Source organism: Puma concolor, chromosome D1 (genome assembly GCF_028749965.1).
Source record: "Puma concolor isolate L17-30 chromosome D1, mPumCon1.1.hap2, whole genome shotgun sequence".
NCBI lineage: Eukaryota > Metazoa > Chordata > Mammalia > Carnivora > Felidae > Puma > Puma concolor.
Window position 1 is genome coordinate 8,663,188 of NC_141676.1, and position 25,470 is coordinate 8,688,657.

The 25,470-nt window shown below is 55.4% G+C and overlaps 1 protein-coding gene across 2 annotated transcripts; it reads left to right on the plus strand.

The window, feature by feature from the left end:
- The first annotated feature begins 11,612 nt into the window (after positions 1–11,612).
- On the plus strand, positions 11,613–25,049 carry CHRM1 (cholinergic receptor muscarinic 1). 2 transcript variants are annotated; one of them, XM_086677132.1, is made up of 3 exons: positions 11,613–12,210; positions 12,664–12,756; positions 22,580–25,049. In XM_086677132.1, the coding sequence occupies exon 3, from the start codon at positions 22,656–22,658 to the stop codon at positions 24,036–24,038; it is 1,383 nt and encodes a 460-aa protein (XP_086533258.1). In that variant the 5' UTR covers positions 11,613–12,210; positions 12,664–12,756; positions 22,580–22,655; the 3' UTR covers positions 24,039–25,049. The 2 variants fall into 2 exon arrangements, with proteins under 2 accessions (XP_086533258.1, XP_086533259.1); XM_086677133.1 differs by lacking the exon at positions 12,664–12,756.
- Positions 25,050–25,470: the final 421 nt, after the last annotated feature.

Here is a 25,470-nt window from a genome sequence, read left to right on the forward strand (position 1 = left end):
CTTTCCTTTCCTGAGACAGGTGCAAGCATTTGGAAACAAAGAAGAAAAGACGAAGGGGAAGATCAGTGCTGATGCAGCAAGTCTGCTCCCCCGGCCAGGCCCTGGCTGCAGTAGCTTGTGCTCCCTCATATTGGGATCTTGTTCAGAAAGTTTGACTAACCTAAGCTTCCCTGCTGGACTCCTGAGCTCTTCGGTGATCTGCGTCCAGCGAGCCCTGAGCTGGCAGTGACGAGTTCCGGGAAGGCAAAACACAGCCAGGGGAGTCACTGAGATCTGGTGACTCTCTCCCCCTCGGCCCCCCGCCTGCCTCTCCTGAGCTAGCCAGGGCTAGCACTGGTGGCACGGGGAGACCACGTGAGAGAGGGATGGGGGTGGCATGATCTGCAGTCCAGATCAGCACGGAGACTTCCTGGTCCTGGTACCAGTTCCGAGCCTGGGCAGGTGGAGGCCATGAGGAGCTCTGACAATGGCTGCAGAGAGGTGGGAGCAGGGGGTATGCAGGCTGTTGGCAGCCCAACGAGGAAAGCAAAGCGCATATGCGCATCTGCCCACCTAAGGCCTGCTCTGGCCCCTTCCTGGGCTCATAGGACGCTACCCCGGCCCAAGAAGCCCAGCTCCAGAAGTATTCAAAGACAAGCACACATAGTCCCAGCTCCGAAAAAGGGAGGAGGAAGGAGGGCATGACGTGCACCTGGCTCTGCTGGGGCGGAACAAACGTGCCCCCGCAGGGCCAGCGCGCAGGCCCCTCCCCCAACCCCATTGGTCCAAGTGTCTGTTTTAGACCCGCCCTATTCCCTGCCGGGACTGCCCCTTAGCCTTGGCCCCGCCTCCCAACTTCTGACTCCGCCCCCTGATTCTGTCTGCCTCGCTTTCAGAGCCCAGCGTCTCTCCGACTCTGGCTCCGCCTCTCGCCCTTGGCGCTGCCCTGAGACCTGTGCCCAGGGTGGATCTCAAGGCCCCATCACCTGGTCCCACCTCAGCTGGGCGCACGGGTACCTACCTACCTACCCGGCCTTCTCCCTGAGATTCTCCACTTCCTCCCCTACTGGTCGGATGACTCCCGGGCACCATCCTCACCTGAGGGAGTCACGTGAGTGACCCCTGCCCCAAACTGTTCCTGCCCCCATGCTCCGCCCCTCTCCGGACTGCGCGTGCCTCGTGCCTCCAGGCCCAGCGGGCACCACCACCAAGCGCAGTGGTGTGCCCACGCGTCTTTACTTAAAACTCGACTTTACTTAAATACTTACTTGGTATTCTGTTCATTGCGGAGTTTGTTTTTGCATTATTTTTTTAATGTTGCATTAAAATATTACATATCCTGGGGCGCCTGGGTGGCTCAGCTGGTTAAGCTCTTGATTTGGGCTCAGGTCATGATCTCACGGTCAAGAGATTGAGTCCTGAGTCAATCTTGGGATTCTCTCTCTCTCTCTCTCTCTCTCTCTGTTTCTCAAAATAAAATTAAAAAAAAAAAAATATATATATATATATATATATATGGGGCGCCCGGGTGGCTCAGTCAGTTAAGTGTCCGACTTCAGCCCAGGTCATGATCTTGCAGTTGGTGGGTTTGAGCCCCGCATCAGGCTCCCTGCTGTCAGCTCCAATCCCACTTGGGATCCTTATCCCCCTCTCTCTCTGCCCCTCCCCTGTTTGTGCGCGTTCTCTCTCTCTCTATCTCTCTCTTTCTCAAAAATAAATAAACGTTAACAAATAAAAGAGTACGTGTCCTGATTACTAACTTTTTTGGCACCCCCTTAAATTTCACACCTGAGGCAAACGCTTCACTGCTTCACCCTAGTTCCAGCCCCGCCATGCGCACACTCCTTTCTTGTCTGCTCACTGCTCAAGGAACATTCAGGGGCTTTCATCTGGCCCTGCCATGGTCTCTGGGCTCCTCTCTCTGTGCCCACTGCCCCAAGCCCCAGCCCTTTTTACAATCATCATCTCTGTCCTGTAGAGACCTGCCGGTGTGTTTATTATTACCCAGGCAAAGATCACAGTGGTGCCAAATCCTTGAGGCAGGAAAGCGTTTGGCATGTTCCAGAAACAGCAAGGCCACTGTGGCTGGAGCAGAGTAGTGAGGGGGCAGTGGTAGAAAATGAGGTCGAGGGAGGAGCAGAGGCTGATCACACGGGATCTTGTAGGTCATTGTAAGGCCTGGAGCTTTACTCTGAGAAAGAGTTGTCCAAGCATTTTGAACAGAGAAGGAACATGGTTTGACTTCCCTGTCAAAAGGAACTTTCTGAATGCTGTGCTGAGAACAGATTGTAGAGGAGGCTGGGTGAAAGTGGGGAGACCAGCGTGGAGGCAGTAATCCAGGTCTGAGATGACACTGGCCAAGACCGCAGTGGCTGCACCCTGGATATATTTAAGGAAGAGACAACAGGAGTTTCTGATCAATGTGATTTGGGATGTGAGAGAGAGAATAGAATCAAGATGACTACAAGATTTGGGGCCCAGGCCACCAGCCGGACACAGTTGCCATCAGCTGAGACGGGCAAGGTTTGCACAGAGATCGGGTTTGGGTTTGAGATGAATCGTGTCTGAGATGATTCTAGATTTCCCAAATGGAGCTGGCAGGCAGCAATGGTGACAGTGACAACAATAATCACAGCCCCAGGCATCATGTTCAAACCGAGCCAGGCACCATCGCGACACGTCACATGCCTTAACTCATTTAATCTGCCTGACAGCCCAAAGAAGTAGAGCAATTATCATGCCCATTTCAAAGATGAAAAAATATTGGATATACAAGTTCAGAAGAGAGGCTGGGCTGGAGACGTAAATTTGGGAATCATCAGTGTGGAGTGGCATACATTCACCTGAGAGTGGGTGTGAAGGTCCAAGGACTGAGCCCAGACACTCCAAAGTTTAGAGGGTGAGAAGATGCAGCTCAGCAAAGGAAACTGAGCAGGGAGGGAGGAGGAGAACCAAGAGAGGGAGTGGCCCCCCTCTCGGGGGCATCTCTAGATGCTCTAGAGGGGCATCTAGAAAGTATTTCTAGGAGGAAGTATGGAGAGAAAGCACCTTGAGAACTGGTTGTTGTTTTTTTTAACCTTTGTTTGTTTATGAAAGAGAGAGAGAGAGTGCAAACAGGGGAGGGGCAGAGAGAGAGGGAGAGAATCTGATCCAGGCTCCATGTTGTCAGCACAGAGCCGAACAGAGTTTGGGGCTCGAACTCACAAACTGCGAGATCTTGACCTGAGCCAAAGTCGGAAGCTTATCCGACAGAGCTACCCCGGTGCCCTGCACTTTGAAAACTGTTAACCGAGATCATAATACAAGGAGACAATGTGGGTGTGGGCACTAGCCATCGGATGGCTGGCTAGCCCTTGGGAAGTCACAGGGCCTCTGCTTCTACATCTGTAAAATGGCTCCTTTCACCCTGGGACTGGCCCTTGTCCCCAGCCTCATCCTAGGATCACCCGCTGAGTCAGGCTTATCACTCCATACACACACACACCACCACCACCCCCCCCCCAGTCTCCTCCTGACCTCTGCCCTTATCTCTACTTCCCACCTCCCACCCATTTACCTGACTAGAATGTTCTAGTTCATAATCTGTACTTTTGCCTCCAAGGGGTTCCCTCTCCTTGGACCAGGCTTGTGCAGGGGGAGGGGGATTTTAATGCAAACACTGTGGAGTGCAACCCCTCAACCTACCAATATGTGATATGTGTAATCACTCCCCTGGGGCCCTGGCTCTCCTTTGACTGTGGCTCTGGCCCAAAGACCAAATGGGTTGCAGATGCAGCTGGGGATAGGGGACAGCTGGGGACAGGGAAGGTGTTACCCGTTAACCCTGTAGAACCCAAAGTCTCCAAAACAGCTTTGGAGAGGAAGGCTGGGAGCCATGGGTGGGAAATGGGACCATGACTTAAAGATGAGGTTCAAGGTAGAGGGTCTGGAGCTGGGAGCCAGGAGACTTGGGGCCAGAGGCTGCATAGTAAGCTAGGGAATGAGGTCTGTTGACTGAGGACTGGAGGCCAGAGGCTGGGCTGGGGAAACTTGGGGCTGGGGCCCAGGATTGGGAACCAGGTAACCACATCCAGGGCTATGGGTAGCCATCACATTGACCCCTGCCAGGAGAGTCCAGATGGTTCCTTTGGGAACCAGAAAAGATCTGGGAAGGGGCAGGCAACTGGACTGAGTTTGAGCCTCCTAGGGCAGAGTCAGGGAAAGTCACAGGAAGCCAGGCACAAAGAAAGACATGCTAAGGAAAGTAGAACAAGGGGCCCAGAGGTGAAGAATGGCCAGGAAAGGTTGGACCCAGGGAAAGGAGCCTTTGATGGGGACAGGAGTCCAGTCTAAAGGGTGGAGGAAATGCCTAGAATTTTCACATGCTGGAGCTGGAGGGTTTCTATGGAAGCTAGTGCACAGTGACTCAAGTATGTTCCTCAGGGGGCACCTGGGTGGCTCAGTCGGTTGAGCGTCCAACTCTTGATTTTGGCTCAGGTCATGATCCCAGGATCATGAGATCCTGGCTCCGTGCTGAGCGTTGAGTCTGTTTAAGATTCTCTCTCTCTCTCTCTGTCTCTCTCTCTGTCTCTCTCTCTCTCTCTCTCCTTCTCCCTCTCCCCTGTTCACTGTCTCCAAAAAAAAAAAAAAAAAAAAAAAAAAAGTATGTTCCTCAGATGCCAGTCCTGAGAAAGGCTCATGTAAAAAAACTTCCGTGGTGAAATAAGTTGGAGAAACCTGCACGTTTTCTCTGCCTCTCAGAGATTGTCAGTGTATATTTGCCATTTAAAGGTTCTGATAGGTTCCTGCAATAAAGAAAACCGAATTAATTTCCCATTTTATCACGGAGGCCTTTTTTCTTATAACTTACACCTACTAATGTCTTGCAAGATAGACTTTGAGGAATACTAGGCTAACCTAATCGCCTGATTTACTTCTGGGAAACCAAAGCTCGGTGATCTGCCCAAGGTCTCAGGGCCAGGAAAGGCAGAAGTGAGTTGAACCCCAGGTGTCCCACCTGCAAAGAACATCAGAGCTGGGAGACTCTTTGGGGACAACCTAGTCCATCTACACCTCTGTCCCCATCATATTTATAGATGGGTAAACTGAGGCTGGGAGGAAGGCCATGACATCTTCCCTCACACAAGATTCTAGACTGGGCCTCCAACTTGACTCAAACAGTCTGGTGTCTTGACATACCACATAAACTCCAGATCCAGATTATCCTCCCCAGCCTGGCCTATACCCCCCCCCCCCAATGGAGCCAGCTCCCACTGACCATCCCTGTACTTTTCTTCACCTTTTTCCCCATTCCCAGGAAGTTCATGGGCTCTGGTCTGCCCTGGTAGCTTTCCCAAGATCATCTTATCTCAACTAGTTCATCAAACCCCTGTCTTCTGGACTCTGGTTTCTCCTGTTCCCTTCCTGTCTTTAACACAGTGCTGGGCATAGACTCCACACTATTCCCTTAGGATGGGGCTGCCTTATCAATCTGGAGGAAGTAGGACATACTATAGGCTGCACTGTGTGGTTTTTAAATAGCAACTACTGGTTTAAAACCCCGGAAGCCTCTCCCTGGAATGTAGGGCAAGGGAGCAAAGGCTCCCCATGAGAAGGGCTGAGCTAGGTCTGGGCTTTTACCCCTGTCTTCCCTCACCCCAGGTGGTGTGCAGACCCACTTCCATGGTGGAAGCATGTCTAGCCTGCTCTGAAAGCTGGAGCAGGCTAGATGTGTGCTCAAGGAAGAGAGCAACAGGCCTAAGAGAAAAACATACCCACCCCAGAAGTAAGCAACTTGAGGCCCAAGCAGGGCTGCTTCCCATCTTCCAAATCCCAGATCCGGCCTGGCTTCCTCCCTCCCTCCCAGTAATGCAGCCATTTTCTGTTAGGGCTTCCTTCTAATATGCACCCAGCCCCTCCCTTTCTGAGCCTCCAGTCCTCAGTGAAAAGGGCTAGAAGGGCTAGAAGGGCAGCGAAGGTTTGTCCGCAGCTCCAGAGGGCCACATGCTTCCTAGCCCCACTGGCAGGGCACAGCACCCTCTGGACCTCCCCGGGGGCTCCAACTTCAGGCCAACCCCTGATGGCCCCAGGGAGAGGGGGCTCTAGCCCGGAGGCCCCTCCCCCTCCCCAAGCCTCAGCCTCGGAGCTCTGGCCCTAACTCGATTGTGCACTGTTAATCACAGCGTGTGCCGACAGGCGGAGTAAACAGGCGGCCTCCGAGGTCGCCCAAAGTCATCAATCCCTGCCCTGGTTAGGCCTTCAGCGGCTGGGGCTGACAGGAGGCGCCAAGGGGGCGAGGCAGGGGGGGGCCTAGATTCTGGCAGAAAGATTGATTGCCCCACAGTCCGGGATGCGGGGGTGAGGCGGAGGAGAATGCGAAGGCTGCGTGGATTCATTGATATGGACATTTGGGGGGCCTTTATAGGATAGAGACCAAGCACTGATTGAAGTCAACAGGCCCAGCTCTGTCACCTACTGGCCATGCGACCTCAGACTACGGAACCTCTCAATACCTCAGTTTCCTTATCCATGAAATGGGGATAATAATTCTATCTACTTCGTTGGGTTATTACAAAAATTAAATTAGTTAAAACATGTAAAACTTTGAGAACAGAGCTACGTGTTTGTTAAATACATGGGACAGCGGAATGAAGAGCTGGGGGAGACACTGGCTTAGCAAATTCCTGGGATGCCCCTCCTTCTTCATAAATGGCCCACAGGGTTCTCAACTAAGGCTCCAAACTGGGGCCAAAATCTGCAAACTGTGAAGGAGTCCAGAGGGCAGACTGAGTTAACCTAACTTCTCTGGGCCTCAGTTTTCTATCTGTAAAATGGAAATCATCACAGCGCCTGCACCTTGGGGTTGTTGAGGCTTAAATGAGAAAAGCGCACGTAAAGCGCTCCTGACTGCGACAGCCAGTGCCAAGGGCGGCAGTCCAGCCTAGCCAACTCCGGCTTCCTTCTGAGATCTGGATCTGTGCCGTCCCTCACCCGCCCCTGCCAACGAAGGGCCTGCCCTGTAGGGCATGAAAGAGGTCTATGTACTATTATTCCTCTCCCTGCGGAGGAAAACGGACTCCCGGCGCCGGGCACACCGCCGCCCTGCCCTGCCCTGTCCGACCTCTCGCCCTGCACCCCCCACCCCCGGGCCAGAGCCCGGCCACCAGAGGGCGCGGGGAAGTGCGGAGGGCGGTGGGTACCACCGGAACGTCCTGGTTAGTTGGTGCCCAGACAGAGGACTGCGGGGAGCCACCCTGCCCGCTGACGTACTTGCTGGGCCCACGGGGGGGGGGGGGGGGGGGGGACGAGGGTCTCGCGGAGAGGTGAATGGGAGACCCAGTGGGCTTAGGCTCCACTCGACCTGCTCCCTCCCACACCACGCCACCTTGGGCTTCGAGTTTCAGTCTCCGACTGGGTGGGAACAAGGTACATGGTCACAGAAGTCGGGGGGGAGAGGTGCTACAAGGCAAGGAAGCAAACTTAGCCCGGCCAGGGGCAGGGGACCCTGAATTCGGTCCTGCCTCACCCGGGTCACTCACAGGGGCGCATAGACTCAGCTTTGGAGGGCTGGAGAGAAGCCTTGGAGATCTAGCTCGGGTGCCCGCCCAAAGCTCCGCACCACTTCTCTCCAGCAGTTTCACATCTGGTCAAGTCCAGGGCCAGGGTGCATATGTCAAGTGGCAGAAAACTTGGGGACCCGGTGTCCACTGACCAAGCAAAGCAAAGTCGACGCCGTTAACCAGATTTTCCCAGCCATTTTTTGGCCATAGAGATTTGAGTGGGAAGCAAGGACCCCCATAACGCTGGGGAGAGCGCCCCTTCCCTCCGTCCGGGCCGCGACTCCACGATGCGTCCAAATCCTAGACCGCAGCAAGTGGCCTGAACTCTGAGGTCCTGTCCTTATAGGCGGGAATAGAGAACGCTTAGGGACGCCCAACGGGAACACTGCTCCTCGCTGCGCCTCCCGTGCAACCGAGATTCACAGACTCGTCCAGGATGGGTGGCCTCGGTCCCCAGCATCCAACAACCTTGCCCGACCCGTCACCTCACGTGCTAGAAGGACCAGGGGATGCTCTGCTCAGGTCCAGGCCGCGCGAGGAACCGTGGTCTGGGCCACCCTGAACCCATCCATTCTTCAGAAGCCGACCTCGAGGCCTCTGAGCAGGTGGAGCAGGGCTGCCCAGGGGCCCTCCGCCCTTCCCCGACGAGGGTCCCTGAACAGAGCCCAGCCTCGGAGGTGAAGCGCCACGTAAATGGAGAGAGATTGTTTCTAAGAGGCCTGAACTGCGGAACCGGATCGGAAAACCTCGATTTCCTGTCCCATGATGATGTCTTTTGTTGTGGCCACATTCTCCCGAGCCCTCCGGTGTCAGGGACTCTGGGGCCCCTTACTAGGCCTGATTTATCTGCAGCCCTGCCCTGGATTTTAGTTTCTTCTTTGATCTGAGAATTAGTCTCTCCCAGAGCTCCTCCCCCGCCCCCACCCATTGGGGAGGCGAGGAAAGGGGCATAAGGAAGCTGAAGTCCTAAAGCAGCGGTGGGGGTGGGCAAGGAGGGGTGCCCTCAGGACCACCAGCTGCCTCCTCCCCCCCCCACCCCGTTCTGAATAGAGGCCACCTCCACAGCGGGCGAGACCACCAACCCACGCCCATTCCCAAGGGCACTGAGGACCAAACAGCTTGGCTTCATAGGTTTGGTGGGAAGGATCGCTCACTCCCGCCTCCTCCCAGGACAGAGGAAGCAACACTGAAAAGTGGCAAGTTTATCCGGGTTTGAGCTTCTGACTTGGGTTCAAAGCCCAGGGTGAGAGTCTGACCTGAGGGGTTGCCAGCGCACTTCACCAGCACATACTCCCAGGGCGGGCTCACTTCCTTTCCTCACCCCCTGGCAGCCCTCAGCCAGGATGCCCTGCCTTAAAAAAATTCTGTCCCACAACAGGTCTGCTGGAATTGGAGCCCGCATATTGCCACCGGGACCCCAGCCAGCCCCAGGATGGCCCCAGACGCACTGACCGCACCCTTGCACAGAGCCCTGGGATTGCACGCCGCTTGTAACTCTACTCATCTGTAAAATGGGAATAATAATACACACTCCCTCTGGGAGCTGTTGTGAGAAAAAGAAAAAAAAAAAAAAACAGTTAATGAATGTGGAGCGTTTAATAGCGCCGGGCACGTAGTAAGTGCTCAATACGAGTTATAAATAACGACGAGAATGGCTTTCACGTGAAGCAATCCACAGTGCCACGTTTAACCTGGTCAAACAGCCCCCGTCGGGGAGGTGTCTCTAACCCCCATGACGGGGACCTCAAGAAGGACGCCAACTTGCTCAGAGCGGTTCAGCTGGGAAGAGGCAGGGCTGGATTCGCACCCAGGACAGCTTCTCTCCTCCTCCACGCGAGGGGGCTGAACGAGGGGCCCAGCCCCGCGCGGACAACCCCGCGTTCCCTCGGTGGCCGGGAGGAGTGACTCCTCAACCAAAGGGACCAAAAATAGCCACCGGCGGGGAGCCGAGACCCAGGTGTCCTGCGCCAGCCGGAGTCCCAACCCGCCAGAGAGAAGGCAGAACCGGCTGAGGTCAGGCCGGGCCGCTCCCGGGGCCGCTGGGGGGTCGAGCGGGGGTGGGGCTGGACCCCCACGTGCGCCGCCTGCCGCTGCTTAGCCAAGCCCTTTGTCGCGAGCAGCCGCGTTCGTGCCTCACTCGGCGGCTTAAAATAAAGACAATGTTCCCAGCCTCCCTGCGGCTAAATCCGGCGCGGGTGCGGGGGCGGTGAGAGAGCCGGGTGGGAGAGCTTCTCCTGGCCCTACCTCCCTTCCTGCCTCAGTTTCCCCATCTGGTAAGGGGACCCAGCCAAGTCTGGACGGAAAAGAGTCATACAGTCGGGGGGGTGAGGGGGAGGGGGGCATCAACCCCCTGGCTTCGCGGACTTGAGGAGGAAACCGCCTGGGACCGAGAGGGGCATTCGAGAAGAGGCAGGGGAGCGCTGGACACCCTCCTCTCCCGCCTACAAAATAAGTGTTTTTATTTCTAAAGGGACGTGTGCAGAGGCGGTGGGAGAAGAGAAAAGGGAGACCAAGGAGATTGGGGGGAGGGGGCAAGGAGAGAGCCTGATTCAGACTCGGAAATGGATGTGGAGCGTGGAGGCCTAACACCCCCACACTCAGCCACGTGTACGCGCACAAGTACCCGCCGCCCCACCGCGCGCACCGGCCGCAGCCGCAAACCGAGGACAGCCCAGCAGGGGGCAGCCGGAGTCCGCGCCCACGGACAGGGACCGGTGAAGTTCTGACCCCACTGCTGACCCCCTGGCCGACCCCGGGGTGGGAGGGGGTGGGGGGCGCAGATTCCTTCCTCTCTAAGCTGCAGTGCCTCCTCGACTTCAGAAGGGAGGTGGGCTGGATGCTTGCTCTAGCGGGCTTGGAGAAGCAGAGACCCCCCCCGCCCCACATGTACCTGCCACGTGTGCCCACCACTGGCGTCCCGTGGCTGCTGGCCAAGCCCCAGGGACTCCGGATTTGTTCCATCTGGCTCCATTGGCAACTGGGCTCCAGCCGGAGGAGGAAGCCCCAAGTTAACCTTCGGGCATCAGGATTGAGAGGGGGTGCTCGGTGGGGAAATGTGCCGGGCGAGTAAGCAGTGGGGCAGGTCCCAAGCCCCTGGCTTAGAGCCAAGGGACCTGAGTCCAAACACTTGCCCACCATGTGTTAAGCACGCCTCTGCTCTTCAGTTTTCTCATCTGCATAATGGGAACAGTAGATGATCCCTATCCTTCCTACCTTCTGCCCCAGGGCTTCAGCATGGCCCAGTGGGACAAGGGACACAGCAGCCCCACAGAAGTCTCCCCGGCTCTCCTCTGCGGTCAGCTCCCCAGGAGGTCTCTAGGGCCAGGTGAGGCCTGTGCAGAACCCAGGTCTCTATGGGAAAGGACCCCCAGGGCTTCTATCTCTGAGGCAACTGGACACAGAAATCTCAAAAGGGGGGAGGGTACTGACCAAGCAGGGGGTTTAAGGGAGGCAGGGCGGGGGGAGGGCAAGTTTGTCACTTTGGGTACGCACCTGTGAGCCCTGAGTGGGAGTCAGGGGAGACAGAGTTTGACAAGCTGGGAGGAGAGCTGTCTGTCTGCCTGTCTGTCTGTCTGTCTTCCAAGTGGAAGCTGGGGGTGGAGCAGGCAGGGAGGTAGAGGCTGCCTCACTTGTCAGAATTAGCAAGTTCCACAGTTGGGCAACACTCAGACACACACCGAATACAGACACACGTGTACACACGCGTCCGGGTTCCAGACCAACAGGGCGACACCTGCATTTACACAGGTTGCGTGGTATTCGGGGACACTCACGTGGGGGGCACTCAGCAGCACGTGCAGTGGGCACACAGCCCCCCCCCATCCCTGCCATCCAGACCCCCATATACCCTCACACCCGGGCCGTGCAGCATGGACAGACGCAGAAGCACGCAGCCCAGCACGCGGCCACGTCTGCCCAGCCCCTGGGGCGGTGCGCCAGCCCTCTGGGTCTGTTCCAAGTTGGAGCCTCTCACGTGAGGCCCAATGTGTCATTTCCAAACAGAAGGAATCTAGCTCCTTCGCAGCAGGGAGGAAGAGCAGGGTGTGGGGCTGGGTGGGTGGGTGGGTGGGCGCGTGGGCATGTGCAGGGGGCAGGGCGAGTGTGTGAGGGAAGCAGGCATGTGAATGCCGGGGAGTGTGTGTCGGGGCAGGGTGCACACAGGTTGGGGGCTCGAGTGTTGGGTGGGGGAAGGAGCCCCGGGAAACAGTGTGCCTTTGTGAGGGTGTGTGTGTGTGTGTGTGTGTGTGTGCCGCTGAGTCTGTGTGCAGTGGGTGTGGGTGTTTGTCTCCCTGTATCCGCCTTCTCTCCCGTTCTGGACTTTTAGCCTTCCTGGGCTCCTTTTCCCCGTGTCCTACGCCCTCCCTCTCGGGGCTCGAATGAGGTGCCCTAGTGGAGGAGGGGGGCACCCTCCAGGAGCCTAGTCCAACCCCAGACGCTGCCTGAGGCTTCCCTCCAGCTCCCCCTCCCTTCCTTTTCTCCCTTTCCTCCCTCCCTCTCTTTCCTCTCCTCCCTCCCCCCCCCCAGGCTGGCGTGCCAGGGGGTGGGACATGCCAATCACTGGCTGTGCCTCTCCGGCTGCCAGCACAGGGCGCAGCTCCCCCCGGGAGCCAGGTGTTTGGGTCCCTGGAGACGCCGCCGGCCCCCGGGGAGGCAGTGGGGCTGAGGACCCTACAGACCCCTCTCCAGTCCCATGGTGAGTACATTTGGGAGGGTTTGGGAGGGGCTCCACTGAGGTGGGGGCGGGAAAAGCAGGGTCCTAGGAGCAAAGCCAGGGCTAGGGGGAAATGGGGATGAACCCCAGAGAGCGGAGGGGGCCAAGGAGGGGTCTAGAGGCCACGGGGGCCGTGTAGCATTGGACATTGGCGACTCCAAACACCCCGTCTCCTGGCTTTGAGCAGATACACCTGATGTTTTTCTGGGGTTCAGCTGGGAGAGGAGATGGGGACCCCCCCCTTAGGAAACTGGACCCGGAGCCCAGAGGGATTAGGCTACCATGTAGCGGGCAGAGGCCCCAGAATCCCAGGGACAGAGTGGAAAGGTCAGGGGACCAGAGGGCCGTCCTTGCCACCAGCATCCCGCGGGAGGTTGACCCCCACCCCCGACATTGGGGTGCCAAGTCCCAGAACCTCCTCCTCTTCTCCCTCAGGGAACCCTGAATCCCACCACCCCCATCCACCTTCAGCCCCCCCAAGATGGACTGAACCAGGTTGCTGGCCACACGGACAAGCTGGATGCCAAGGTGGGTGTTAGGCCAGAAGCTAGCAGGAGACCAGACCAAGAGCCCCAGGGCTCTCGGGGAACAGATGGGCACATGGAAGGCCATTCCAGCCAGGGAACGTGGCCCTGACGTGTGCAAGGGCCCAGAGGGCCCTCTCTGTGTCCACGGTATCTTGGGCTCCCATAGGAGCAGGTCTCAGTCCCGTGTCCTGGTAATGCATGAATACTAATGGACACCCATGCAGGCACCCATCCCAGGACCCCCAGACTCCACAATGTAGTGATGGGCTGGAGGCCACGAGCTCTGATTCTTGCAGACTCACCCCTGCGGAGGGGGTGGTCAGCTCTCCCTGGGCCATTCAGACAAGTGCTGCTTAGGGGTTATCGGTGCTACTGAGAAGGGTTCACCTCCTGCCACAAAACATACCCACAGCTCCACCCAGGCTGACCCAACACCACCCTCCCCCTCCACCCAACTGGCCGGAAGGAGTCTGGTTGTCTCCTACAGCCGGACAGTCTCCTGTCCTTGAATAATCAGCTGCTCACTGAGCTGTCAGATAAGAGTTAGCTCTCTGCCCCCTGACCTCAGCCACTAGGCACACCGTGATCGCCGCTGCGATACAGCAGGCAGGGGAGGGGCTGGCGAGATGGGGCTGCAGAAGATGTGACTCTGGGGCCTGGAGATCTGAGAACCAGATCCCAAAGTGCAGAGAGGAGTTCAGAGTGTCAAGAAGGGTTTAGGCAGAGGTCACGTCAGCCCTAAAAAGGAGCCTCCCCATTGGAACAGACAGAGAGACTGAGGCTGAGAAAGGAGAAGGGACATGCTTATGGTCACAGAGAGGATATGTAGGGGTCCTCTTGGGCCGGGACCCCTTTTCCTTGCCCTCAGCGCAGCACTGCACTCCCACTCCCTGAGCAAGACAACGGGGTGGGGAAGCAGCAAGCTCTATGAGGCAGGAGCTTGGGCTCTGGAGGGGAGGGCGGGCGGGGAGAGGTGGGTGAATATCTCGCTGGGTTTCTGCTCTGCTGTGATGCCATGGTGATGCTTAGAAGGATGGGGGAGGGAGGGAGAGGGAAGAAAGGAAATGGGGAGGAGAACGCAAGGATTGAAGAGCAGGGGGCAAGTGATGAGGGGTGGAGCACTTCTGATGCTACCTTGGCAAAGTGACATCGAGGGCCCAGCCTGCTGACTGTCTGGCTCTGGCCATGGTTTGGCTAAAGTCGGGCAACTGGTTAAAGTCCATCAGAAATGAGTGTATTTGGCAGTGGTTCCAGGGCTGACGCTCCTCTTCCGGCTCAGCAGCGCATTTGTGAGCATTTAACTGATGGCTGCTGCCCTCCCCAGGACCATTTGGCACTCCAGTGACTGTTGAGCCTGAAAATGTGGTAAATTGTATTTGTTTACCCCTGATTCCCGAGGCCAGGCATCAGAAGTAGGAATCTGTGCACCTGTAACGGGTCGAGAGCTACCTTCAGAGAAAAGTTAACCCAGGGGGAGAGCGCCACCTCTGACAGGCTGGCTTCTCCAGCAGAAGGGACCAGTCAGGAGATCTAGCCAGAAGGAGCCCTCTTCACAGCACATGTGATATCCCAGAAGCCCAGCCCCACAGGCCCCACCTCGTGTCTCCTTCTCCCCAGTATTACCCGTTCTCTCCAGTCAGGGCTCTGCCAGCTTCCCGGCCCAGAATCACAAGATGGCTTCATGCCTCCCTCCTGAATCTCTTCCCTAGCACCCTCTCATTCTCTGTCTCCCCTTCTCTACAACTTGGCCAGTGGTAAGAGTCGGGAAGCCCAAGTGTTCAGGAATCCCTGTCCCCATCAGTCCCTCCTGACCTCCCCTTTCCTCTCGCCGGCCAGATCCCCAGCCCCTGGGGATTGGTCCAAGGCTCTGGCGGTCAACAGTCTGGGCAGCTGTTCTAGAGGCTCTGACCTCATCCCTTAACTCTTTGAGCCCAGGCTGACTTTTTCCTCTCCCAACATTAACAGGCCCCAACCCACAGCTGTGCCTGTCCTGTCACCTCACGCTGCTTCCTCACAGCAGGTGCATCAGGGATCCCTTCGTCCATTTTACAGATGAGGGGCCCGTGCTCTGGAGCCTGACCGCTGTGGATTCATCCTCATGCCCCTGAGCCTGAAGTCAAACAGAAGGACCTTATATACGTATTCATGTATTTATTCCACAAATATTTGTTGAGCAACTCCGTGTGCCAAGCACTGGGATAAAGCAGCGAATGAGGCAGACACACCCGCTACCCTGCCTCTCTGAGAGCGATGGCTAGACCTCCCCCTTCCCACAGCGCTGTCATCATACATCACGCAGATGGACAACAGACACTGTCACACACACACACACACACACACACACACACACAGAGGCTAGATTCTAAAGGAAGGACTGATTCCCTCACTGACTCAGACTGTGGCCAAGCCAGTCAAGGTGGGCGAGGAGGCTGTCGAGTTCACGATTCCCACAAGGGCAGTTTAGAGTAGGCAGGGGTCCAAGAGGTTAGTCTTGGAAGCAGACTGCCTGGGTCTAAATCCTGGTTGCATCGTTGATGAGCTATAAGGTCCTTACAGTCTCAGAGCCTTGGTTGCCCCTTCTGCAAATTGAGGATAATAAAACCTGCTTCACAAGGAGTCGTAACAGGTCAATTAAATCCTGAATATAATCTTTAGAGCCATGTCTGGTATATGGTAAGCAGTCAGCAAATATCAGTTGCTATGATAATATTAATAATATTATTAAAAGCTCCCAACAACCTTTATCAGGAGGCCACGGTCCTGAGAAAAAAGCACCTCCCTGCTTCCTTGCCCCCTTCCAGTGCCCCAGACATGACACCCTCAGAGGATGAGTCCCAACCCATCTCCACAAAGCTACAGACTCACCCCCACCATTTCCTATTCTCACTCAGCAATGCACACACCCTCGCACAGAAACAGTCATCCTACAGATGACCAGGGTGGGAAGTGACTTCCCCAAGATCACACAGCAGGGATTGGAGGAGGCCTCCAGGAATGTTCTCTTGAGCAAATCACTGTCCAAGAGAGGTTTGGGGGCAGACCCTTGCTTCTGATTGTGGAGGAAAGGCGGAGTTATTGACGGCTCTGCTCTTGGGCTCAGGGGCTCAGAAGATCCAGGGAGTGGCAAGAATCGGGGTCTAGTTCCCCAGAACTGCTACCCTTCTCCTTCCCCCAGTTGTCCCAGATGGGAGGCCTTAGGCCCTCCAGTTGGTAAGTGGGGCATAGAGGAGTCCACTAAGTGGAAAGAATTCAGGCCCTGGAGCCCACAGGTCAAGGGGCAGAATCCCAGCTCCACTGCTTCCTGTGAGACCATCAGCAAGTCACTTAGTCCCCTGAACCTCAGTGTCTTCATCTGTGAAATAGGGATAAGAACCCTCGTCGGGGTGCCCTATGGATTAAAGGAAATGATATCATACATCAAGTGCCTGGCATGCAAGAGGTGATTAATTATGGTGATCTATCAGTGTGGCTATTTTTTCTTAAGTTTTTAAATTTATTTAAGCGCTCTCTACACCCAATATGGGGCCTGAACTCATGACCCAAAGATCAGGAGTCACAGGCTCCTGCAGCTGAGCCAGCCAGGTGCCCCATCAATGTGGCTATTAAAATGAGTAGGTGGGAGGGACTTCCAGCCATTAAGGAGCGGGACTGCCAGCCAGCCTCCTCACTTCTAAGGATCATTTCTCATAGTTCCCCCATCGTGAAAGCGTTTTTAAAACTCATCAAAGCTATAGCTAGCTTTAACAAGAGCTTGTGAGGGTCAGAGGTTGCCATGTTTCAGCCACAAGTAAATGTGATTCCAGCCCCAACTGGGAGAACCTAAGTGAGCCTTCAGCCTCTACAGCCTCCACTCAAGGACATGGGTCCTTTCTGATCAGAGTCTTTGAGATGTCGATTTCAGGACCCTGTAAAATCTCCCCACATGCCAGGCGGGTTCAGCTCCTCTACTGTGCAAATGAGCACTGTGAGGGACACCTGGCTGGTGGAGCATGTGATTCTTGATTTCAGGCTTGTGAATCCGAGCCCTACGTTGGGCGTAGAGCTTACTTTAAACAATAAAAACTAGGGGCGCCTGGGTAACTCAGTCGGTTAAGCGCCCAACTCTTGATCTCGGCTCGGGTCATGATCTTGCACTCCGTGAGTTCCAGCCCCGCACTGGGCTAAGCCCTGATGGTGCACCTGCTGCTTGTGTCTCCCTCTTTCTCTGCCCCTCTTCCGCTTGTGCGCTGTCTCTCAAAATAAGTAAGTAAATGTAAATTTTTTAAATAAATAATAAATTTAAAAAGAAAGAAAGAGAAAAAACAAATGAGTGATCTGGGGCTGAGAGAGGGGCTATGCCTGGATCTGGAAGGCCAAAGCGCACAGCAAGAGGTGGCTGGGCTGTGGCTCAGAATGAGGAGTCAGGAGTAATAACAGAGAGGCACTTTGGATGCTGTCAGCCCCATCAGCTGGCAAATGCAGGGTGGCCAGGGAAAGAAAGGTTAAATGATTGCTAGTGATCAGACGGCTAGGGAGAGACAGTTTTGAGGGAGGACACACAAAATAACTCACTAATCAAGGTAAATAATATTGTAATGTAACATTTTAAAAATTCAAATGGCAAAAAAAAAAAAAAAAAAAAAATAAGCAACAAACTACAGCCCAGAGGCTGGCCGTCTGTTTTTGTAAATAAAGTTTCATTGGAACTAAGGCCAGGATTAGGGTGAGTCATGGGGTGATAGGATTGTTTTGTGTTAAGTGCAGGGTTAGATCCTGCCTTTGTTTAAAATTTGGCTCAGGGGCACCTAGGTGGTTCAGGTGGTTAAGGACATGATCTCCCTGTTTGCGAGTTCGAGCCCCACATTGGGCTCTGTGCACACAGCTCAGAGCCTGCTTGAGATTCTCTGTCTCTCTCTCTCTCTCTCTGTCTGTCTCTCTCTGCCCCTCCCCAGCTCTCTCTCTCTCTCTCTCAAATATAAATAAACAGTGGGGTGCCTGGGTGGCTCAGCTGGTTAAGCATCTGACTTCAGTTCAGGTCATGATCTCGCAGTTCATGAGTTCGAGCCCCTCGTTGGGCTCTGTGCTGACAGCTCCGGGCCTGGAGCCTGCTTTGGATTCTGTGTCTCCCTCTCTCTCTGCCCCTCCCCCACTCGCACTCTGTCTGTGTGTCTCTCTCCCTCTCTCAAAAATAAACTTTAAAAAAAATTTTTAAATAAACATTAAAAAATAAAAAATAAAAATAAAATTTAAACAAAATAAAAATAAAATCAAATTTTGTTCATGATGGGTTTTTCCACCAATTTCCTTTTCTTTTTTTTTTAATTTTCTTTTTACATTTATTTATTTTTGAGAGACAGAGCATAAGTGGGGGAGGGGCAGAGAAAGAAGAAGACACAGAATCTGAAACAGGCTCCAGGCTCTGAGCTGTCAGCACAGAGCCCAACGCGGGGCTAGCACCCACAAACTATGAGATCATGACCTGAACCAAAGTCAGATGCTTAACCGACTGAGCCACCCAGGCGCGCCAGGCCTTTAAATATTGTGTTAAAATATTGTTTTCTTGATCAATGAGTCTGGGGGCACCTCAAATTTTGCAACCAAGGCAAAATTGTCTCAGCTCCCCCCAGGGCTAGACCTGCTGTGGTGTAGGACCAAATCCAACACAGTGGAGGGCTTGTCACAGTGTTGAAGACTGCACCGTGCCCAGGCAGACGGGAGGCCCCTGCAGCTCTGAGGTACAGCCTCTGAGGCCAGCAAGCTCCTCTTGTCTGACTCAGCCTTTTCAGGTAGTGGCCCAGGGCACCAGTGGGGGCTACATAGCTGCCCCAAAGCACCGGAGTTTGAGGGGTCGGGGAAGGGAGGCAGCGCTCAGGCTAGGAGCCAGGAGACTTTGGGCTACACAATGCCGCCTTTCCCCTTTTCTCTGGGCCTCAGTTGCTCCATTTGTGCAATGGGAACTAAATAGCACTGAGTTCAGATCAGAGGGACAGGAGTTGCTCAGGGCAACCTGCCAGGTGACATCCACCAGCGCCTTACCAGGGAAAGCCCCTGCGTGCACAGTCCTATCCCGGCCTCCAGCCCAGCACCTGACTTTGGGTGCAGGAAAAAGGTGCAGCAGGACTCAGTAGGCAAGACAGATAATATTCTAGCATAGTACTTTTAAAATTCAGGAGCATCTGGGGGGCTCAGTCGTCTAAGCGTCCGACTTCCACTCAGGTCACGATCTCACAGTTTGTTGGTTCAAGCCCTACGTGGGGCTCTGTGCTGACAGCTCAGAGCCTGAAGCCTGCTTCAGATTCTGTGTCTCCCTTTTTTCTCTGCCCCTCCTCACTCGCGCTCTGTCTCTGTCTCTCTCCCTTTCTCAAAAATAACCATTAAAAAAAATTTTTTTTTAATTCAAGGGACGCTTGGCTGTCTCAGTCGGTACAGTGTCCAACTCTTGATCCCAGGGTCATGAGTTCAAGCTTCACCTTGGGTGTAAAGCTTTCTTAAAAAAATAAAATAAAATAAAGTAAAGTAAAATAAAATAAAATAAAATTCAAATTGGCAGGGCTCCTTGCCACCTCAGTCAGTAGAGCATACAACTCTTGATCTCAGGATTGTGAGTTTGAGCCCCATGTTGGATGTAGAGATAGATAAATAAATACATACATACATACATACATACATCATAAAATTTAAAGAATAAATTTTTAATTGGCGGGGCACCTGGGTGGCTCAGTCGGTTGAGCGTCCGACTTCAGCTCAGGTCATGATCTCACAGCTCGTGAGTTCGAGCCCCGCGTCGGCCTCTGTGCTGACAGCTCGGAGCCTGGAGCCCTATTCGAATTCTGTGTCTGCCTCTCTCTGCCCCTAACCCACTCGCATTCTCTGTCTCTCTCAAAAATAAACATTAAAAAAAAAATTTTTTTAATTGGCAAACTGTGACCTCCAGGCCAGCCATCAGTTTTTATTTTTTTAATGTTTTCTTTATTTTTGAGAGAAAGAGAGACAGAATACAAGTGGGGGTGGGGCCAAGAGAGAAGGAGACACAGAATCCGAAGCAGGCTCCAGGCTCTGAGCTGTCAGCAGAGATCCCGACACAGGGCTTGAACTCACGAACCACGAGATCGTGGCCTGAGCTGAAGTCAGACACTCAACTGACACACCACCCAGGTGCCCCCAGTCATCAGTTTTTATAAATAATGTTTCATTGGAACAAGCTGCTTAGGCTCAAATCTTGGTTCCTGCCTGTGTGACCTTGTACCAGTTCTCTTGCTTTTCTCAGCCTCAATTTCTTCATCTGTGAAATGGAGAGAAGAGCAATCCCCAGGCCATAGGTTCCCTGTTAAGATTAAATGCAATAATGCACATGAGCACTTTGAGCAGGGACTGCCCCTCAGGGAGCACTAAACAGCAGTGGTCACTATCATTATCAGTTGCTGTTGTCATAGTATTAGAATTTTTTTTAATTTTTTTCAGTTTATTTATTTATTTTGAGAGAGACGGAAAGGCGGGGAGGGGCAGCCAGAGAGAGAGAGAGAGAGAGAATCTTAGCAGGCTCCGTGCTGTCAGCACATAACCTAACTCAGGGCTCGATCCCACGAACTGTGAGATCATGACTTGAACCAAAACCAAGAGTTGGATGCTAACTGATGGAGCCATTAAGGCGCCCCTAGAATTTGTTTATTTATTTAAGTAATCTCTATGCCCAACGTGGGGCTCAAACTCACGACCCCAAGATCAAGAGCCACATGTTCTACTGACTGAGCCAGCCAGGCGCCCCAAGAGATGTTTAATCAAAGAAGCAGACGCTCGTGGGGGGAGCCCTCACGGGTGCACATGCTAAGAGTCCACAGGCATCTAGTGCCTACCGTGTGCTAGGCCTATTCCATGCATTCTGCATCTGGGGACCCATTTAAGCCTCACAATAATTCCTCGCTTTGGTGGCTAGTCATTCCCATTGGCTGATGTCATTCCCGGTTTTCAGCTGAAAAAACCGAGGCACCTAGCAATGATACCACTCGCAGGGAGCACAGACCCAGTAAATGGTGTTACCTGGGTTCAAAGGCAGGCCATCGAGCTCCAGAGTCCAGGTCCTCCCACTGTGATGTTCCATGTCCCCCTGATGGGGACACTGCCCCCGACACACAAGCACGCACTGACAGCCAGTCCTTCTCGCTCATTCTGTCACACTCCAGACTGCCATCCTGAGAGTCCCTCTCACACACCGGTTTACCGTGACCAGTGGAGATGACCTCACTGTCACAGCCCCCCCCCCCCAAAGGCCACCTATCATGCATCAACCTCCTCACAGGCACAGCACACTAGTCTCTCTGTCACAGACCAGGTCCTGAGGAGCACCAGGGTTTGGTGGGCCCTTGCCCAACATCTCTCCCTTGGAATTTTTCTTTTCTTTGTTTTTTTTTTTTTTTAATGTTTGTTTATTTTTGAGAGAGGGATGGAGCGCATGCGCAGGGGAGGGGTGGAGAAAGAGAGGGAGATGGGATCCGAAGCAGGCTCCGCGCTGACAGCAGAGAGGCCGATGCAGGGCGCGAACCCACAAACCAAGAGATGGTGACCTGAGCCGAAGTCAGACGCTTAACCAACTGACCCACCCAGGTACCCTGGAGTTTTTCCAATGATACGGTCCCTGAGGCCACAGCTGCAGGTGGGAGGAGACCCCAGCTCTTCGATGGACAGATGGACACCTGAGCCCCAGAACAGGAAGGAACCAGCCAAAACATACAGCAGCAAGGCCACGGCTGAGCTGCGGGGGCCTCCTTCCCAGCCAGTAGGTTGCTGAGAAAGGGTTTTCCCTTTACCCACCTTTGGTGCCTGGGCTGGACTCCAGGCTCAAGAAAAATGTGGGGGATCTTCCCTTTGCCCTTGCCGTTCCCCACTCAGTTTGGACTCAGGAACAGAGCAGGGAAATAGAAGGGGCTTCCCACACCTCAGCTGGGGCCAGACCCCTGCCTACCTGGGAGCTGAGGCCCTCGTCCCCGCTGTCTGCTTTCACTCCAGGCTTTTTACCACCAGGCGAGCAGTCGGGTCCAGCGCAACTTACCCGGCTGCCCTCATGGAGGATCTGATCCAGCCTCAAACGCTGCCTTCCTTCTCTCTCTCTCTCTTTCTCTATCTCTGTCACACGCACACACACAGACACACACGCACGCACAGGGAAACCTGCAGACACGCTAACATACACCTCTTTCCCCTTATCTTCCTCCCTCGCCTTCCCATCTTATTCGATGGAAGAAATCCCACTGACGCTCCACATGCTCAGAGTAAGAAAGAGAAGCAGGTCCTAATCAGACTCACCTCCTCTGTCACTGGGGGCCAGGTTTTGTAGCTGCTCAGAGCCACGGTTGCCTCAGTGAAATGGGGATCATAAGAGACCTGCGTCCCAGAGATGTACGACAGTTAAATTAGGTAATTCAATGAAGCACTTAGTGCTGTGTCTGGCTGGTAGTAACTCCCTGGTAAATGAGAGCTCTAATAAAATTGAGGGAAGTGCTTTGAAAATTTGGCAGTAGTGCACACAAAGCGAGTCTCCCAACTCCTGCCACATGAGTGAAGCAAGACAAGAATTAGTAGCAATTTCCCGATGAGAAAATTGAGGCTCGGAGTCTGAAGGGGGACTCTGATCTCTGGATTCCAAGCCCCCTCCCCCCAGTGCCGCTGGCACCTCCAGTCATGGCTGGGAAGGTGCGTTATAAATGACTGTGTGGGGCCACTGGTGGGAAAAGGGAAGGCTGTCTCGCCTAAAGATCTGAGGAGGCAGAGGCTGGGTTCCCGGCACCTTGCACCCCGAGCTGTCAGAGACGACCGGCAGCCCAACCGAAGGCCATGTCCTCTCTTTTCAGGTGATGACCTCCCCCTGAGGAAGCCCTGTAGTGTGACTAGAGAAAGGGGCTGCCCGCCCAGCCCCACCCGGCCACCATGAATACCTCGGCCCCACCCGCCGTCAGCCCCAACATCACGGTTCTGGCACCGGGAAAGGGTCCCTGGCAAGTGGCCTTCATTGGGATCACCACAGGCCTCCTGTCACTGGCCACAGTGACGGGCAACCTGCTGGTCCTCATCTCCTTCAAGGTCAACACTGAGCTCAAGACAGTCAACAACTACTTCCTGCTCAGCCTGGCCTGTGCCGACCTCATCATCGGTACCTTCTCCATGAACCTCTATACCACGTACCTGCTCATGGGCCACTGGGCTCTGGGCACACTGGCCTGCGACCTCTGGCTGGCCCTGGACTACGTGGCTAGCAATGCCTCCGTCATGAACCTGCTGCTCATCAGTTTCGACCGCTACTTCTCCGTGACCCGGCCCCTGAGCTATCGAGCCAAGCGCACGCCCCGCCGGGCGGCCCTGATGATCGGCCTGGCCTGGCTGGTTTCCTTCATCCTCTGGGCCCCAGCCATCCTCTTCTGGCAGTACCTGGTAGGGGAGCGGACGGTGCTGGCCGGGCAGTGCTACATCCAGTTCCTCTCCCAGCCCATCATCACCTTTGGCACAGCCATGGCCGCCTTCTACCTCCCCGTCACGGTCATGTGCACGCTCTACTGGCGCATCTACCGGGAGACGGAGAACCGGGCCCGGGAGCTGGCGGCCCTGCAGGGCTCTGAGACGCCCGGTAAGGGGGGCGGCAGCAGCAGCAGCTCAGAGCGGTCCCAGCGGGGGACTGAGGGCTCACCAGAGACCCCTCCGGGGCGCTGCTGTCGCTGTTGCCGGGCCCCCAGGCTGCTGCAGGCCTACAGCTGGAAGGAAGAAGAGGAAGAGGACGAAGGCTCCATGGAGTCCCTCACGTCCTCGGAGGGTGAGGAGCCTGGCTCCGAGGTGGTGATCAAGATGCCCATGGTGGACCCCGAGGCGCAGGCCCCCGCCAAGCAGCCCCCCCGGAGCTCCCCCAATACGGTCAAGAGGCCCACCCGGAAGGGGCGTGAGCGAGCAGGCAAGGGCCAGAAGCCCCGTGGGAAGGAGCAGCTGGCCAAGAGGAAGACCTTCTCGTTGGTCAAGGAGAAGAAGGCGGCTCGGACCCTGAGTGCCATTCTGCTGGCCTTCATCCTCACCTGGACACCATACAACATCATGGTGCTGGTATCCACCTTCTGCAAGAACTGCGTTCCCGAGACCCTGTGGGAGCTGGGCTACTGGCTGTGCTATGTCAACAGCACCATCAACCCCATGTGCTACGCACTCTGCAACAAAGCCTTCCGGGACACCTTCCGCCTGCTGCTGCTCTGCCGCTGGGACAAGCGTCGCTGGCGCAAGATCCCCAAGCGCCCCGGTTCCGTGCACCGCACCCCCTCCCGCCAATGCTGATGGCCCCTCACCTGCACCCCGCCACCCCAGTCCCCGGGAGAGCCGGGTGGAAAGCGGGCAGGGGCTGCGACCTCAGACCCAGGGCCCTGCTCAGCCCTCGCCGGGCTTCGCAGGCCCCTAGGTCACCTTCCTGAACAGCCCAGAGAGACCCTGCCAACTTTCCAAACTTAGCTCTTTCCAGCCAGGGAATGAACCCGGGGAACTGGTTTTTCTGTTCCCTGCCTGGGTGGGAATAGGCTCTTCACCAGGAAGAAGGCTGGGGGAGGAGGCTCCAGGCTTTGGATCCCTTGTTTGCCTTCAGGCAGGAAGTCTGTTAGGGAGCCAGTGGGGCGGGTCAGGAGAAAGAAGGTTTACATTTCAGTCATCCCTGGCCCCGGGGGGGCTGGCCCAGATTATGGGAGACGGCACCCCCTGGGGCTACGGCAAGCTTGCCTTTCAGGGAGCAGGGATCCCCCTCCCCTCCCCAGGCACAGCCCACTCTGCCGGGGCCCTAGGCACACTCTCCGGGATTGTCCAGCCTCCCTGAAAATGTCCCCAGAGTGTCCCTATGTGGGTCACCCCAAGGCAAATGTCTAAGCATCAGCAGGACAATGACACCAGAAGAGACCAGATGGGCTAGTCACACACCAAGTCCCAAGGCAGCCGCAGGACCAGGCATCGGGAGTCCTGATTGTCCCACTATATAGTTTCCCTGGGAGTGAGGGGCAGGGGTCCCTGCTGTCCAGCCCCACACCTATGCCCTCAGTCCCTCCCTCCCTGGCTCACAGCCACCACCTGGATGGATCTGCTCCGTGCAGCTCTAGCCAGGTCTCCCGCATGCTGCCTGCCTCCGGCCTGCCCCGCACAGGCCTGGCCCGGCCCACGGGTCCTCTCCTGTGAGCTCCCAGTCCAACCATGCATGGCCTCCCAGCCACCCTTATCTCCAGGCCCAGCCTGACCCCAAATGTTCTTTCCTTCCATCCTCAGCAAGTGCTGAGTCTGTGAATAAAGCCACGTGACTAGTGGGTGCAATGGGGCCTACTTCCCTGTGTGGATCCAGGGCCTGGTCTTAGACCAGGGCAGAATGGGACAGGGAGGGCCCAAGGATCATGGAGTGTGGGCCACTGTCCTGAGGGTGGTCCCGGGGGGGGGGGCAGCACTGAGTGGCTGGATCTACTGAAACCTGTGGGCCCCAGCACCCCGGGGTCCCCGGCTCAGGTGAGTAGGGCTGTAATGGGCAGGCCTGGATACCGGAAGTAGGGAGGCCAGGTGAAATAAACTGCCCTTGCCCATAGCCCAGCATATTTTTTTATCAGCTTTGCCATATGTGGCTGCTCCGGGGGCCCTGTTACACCCAGGGAGAGCGGAACTGCTCCAAAGCCCCATTTATAGATGGGGAGACCAAGGCCCAGTGACCCAGGAGGACTATTCAGGGTTACCCTACCAAGCAACA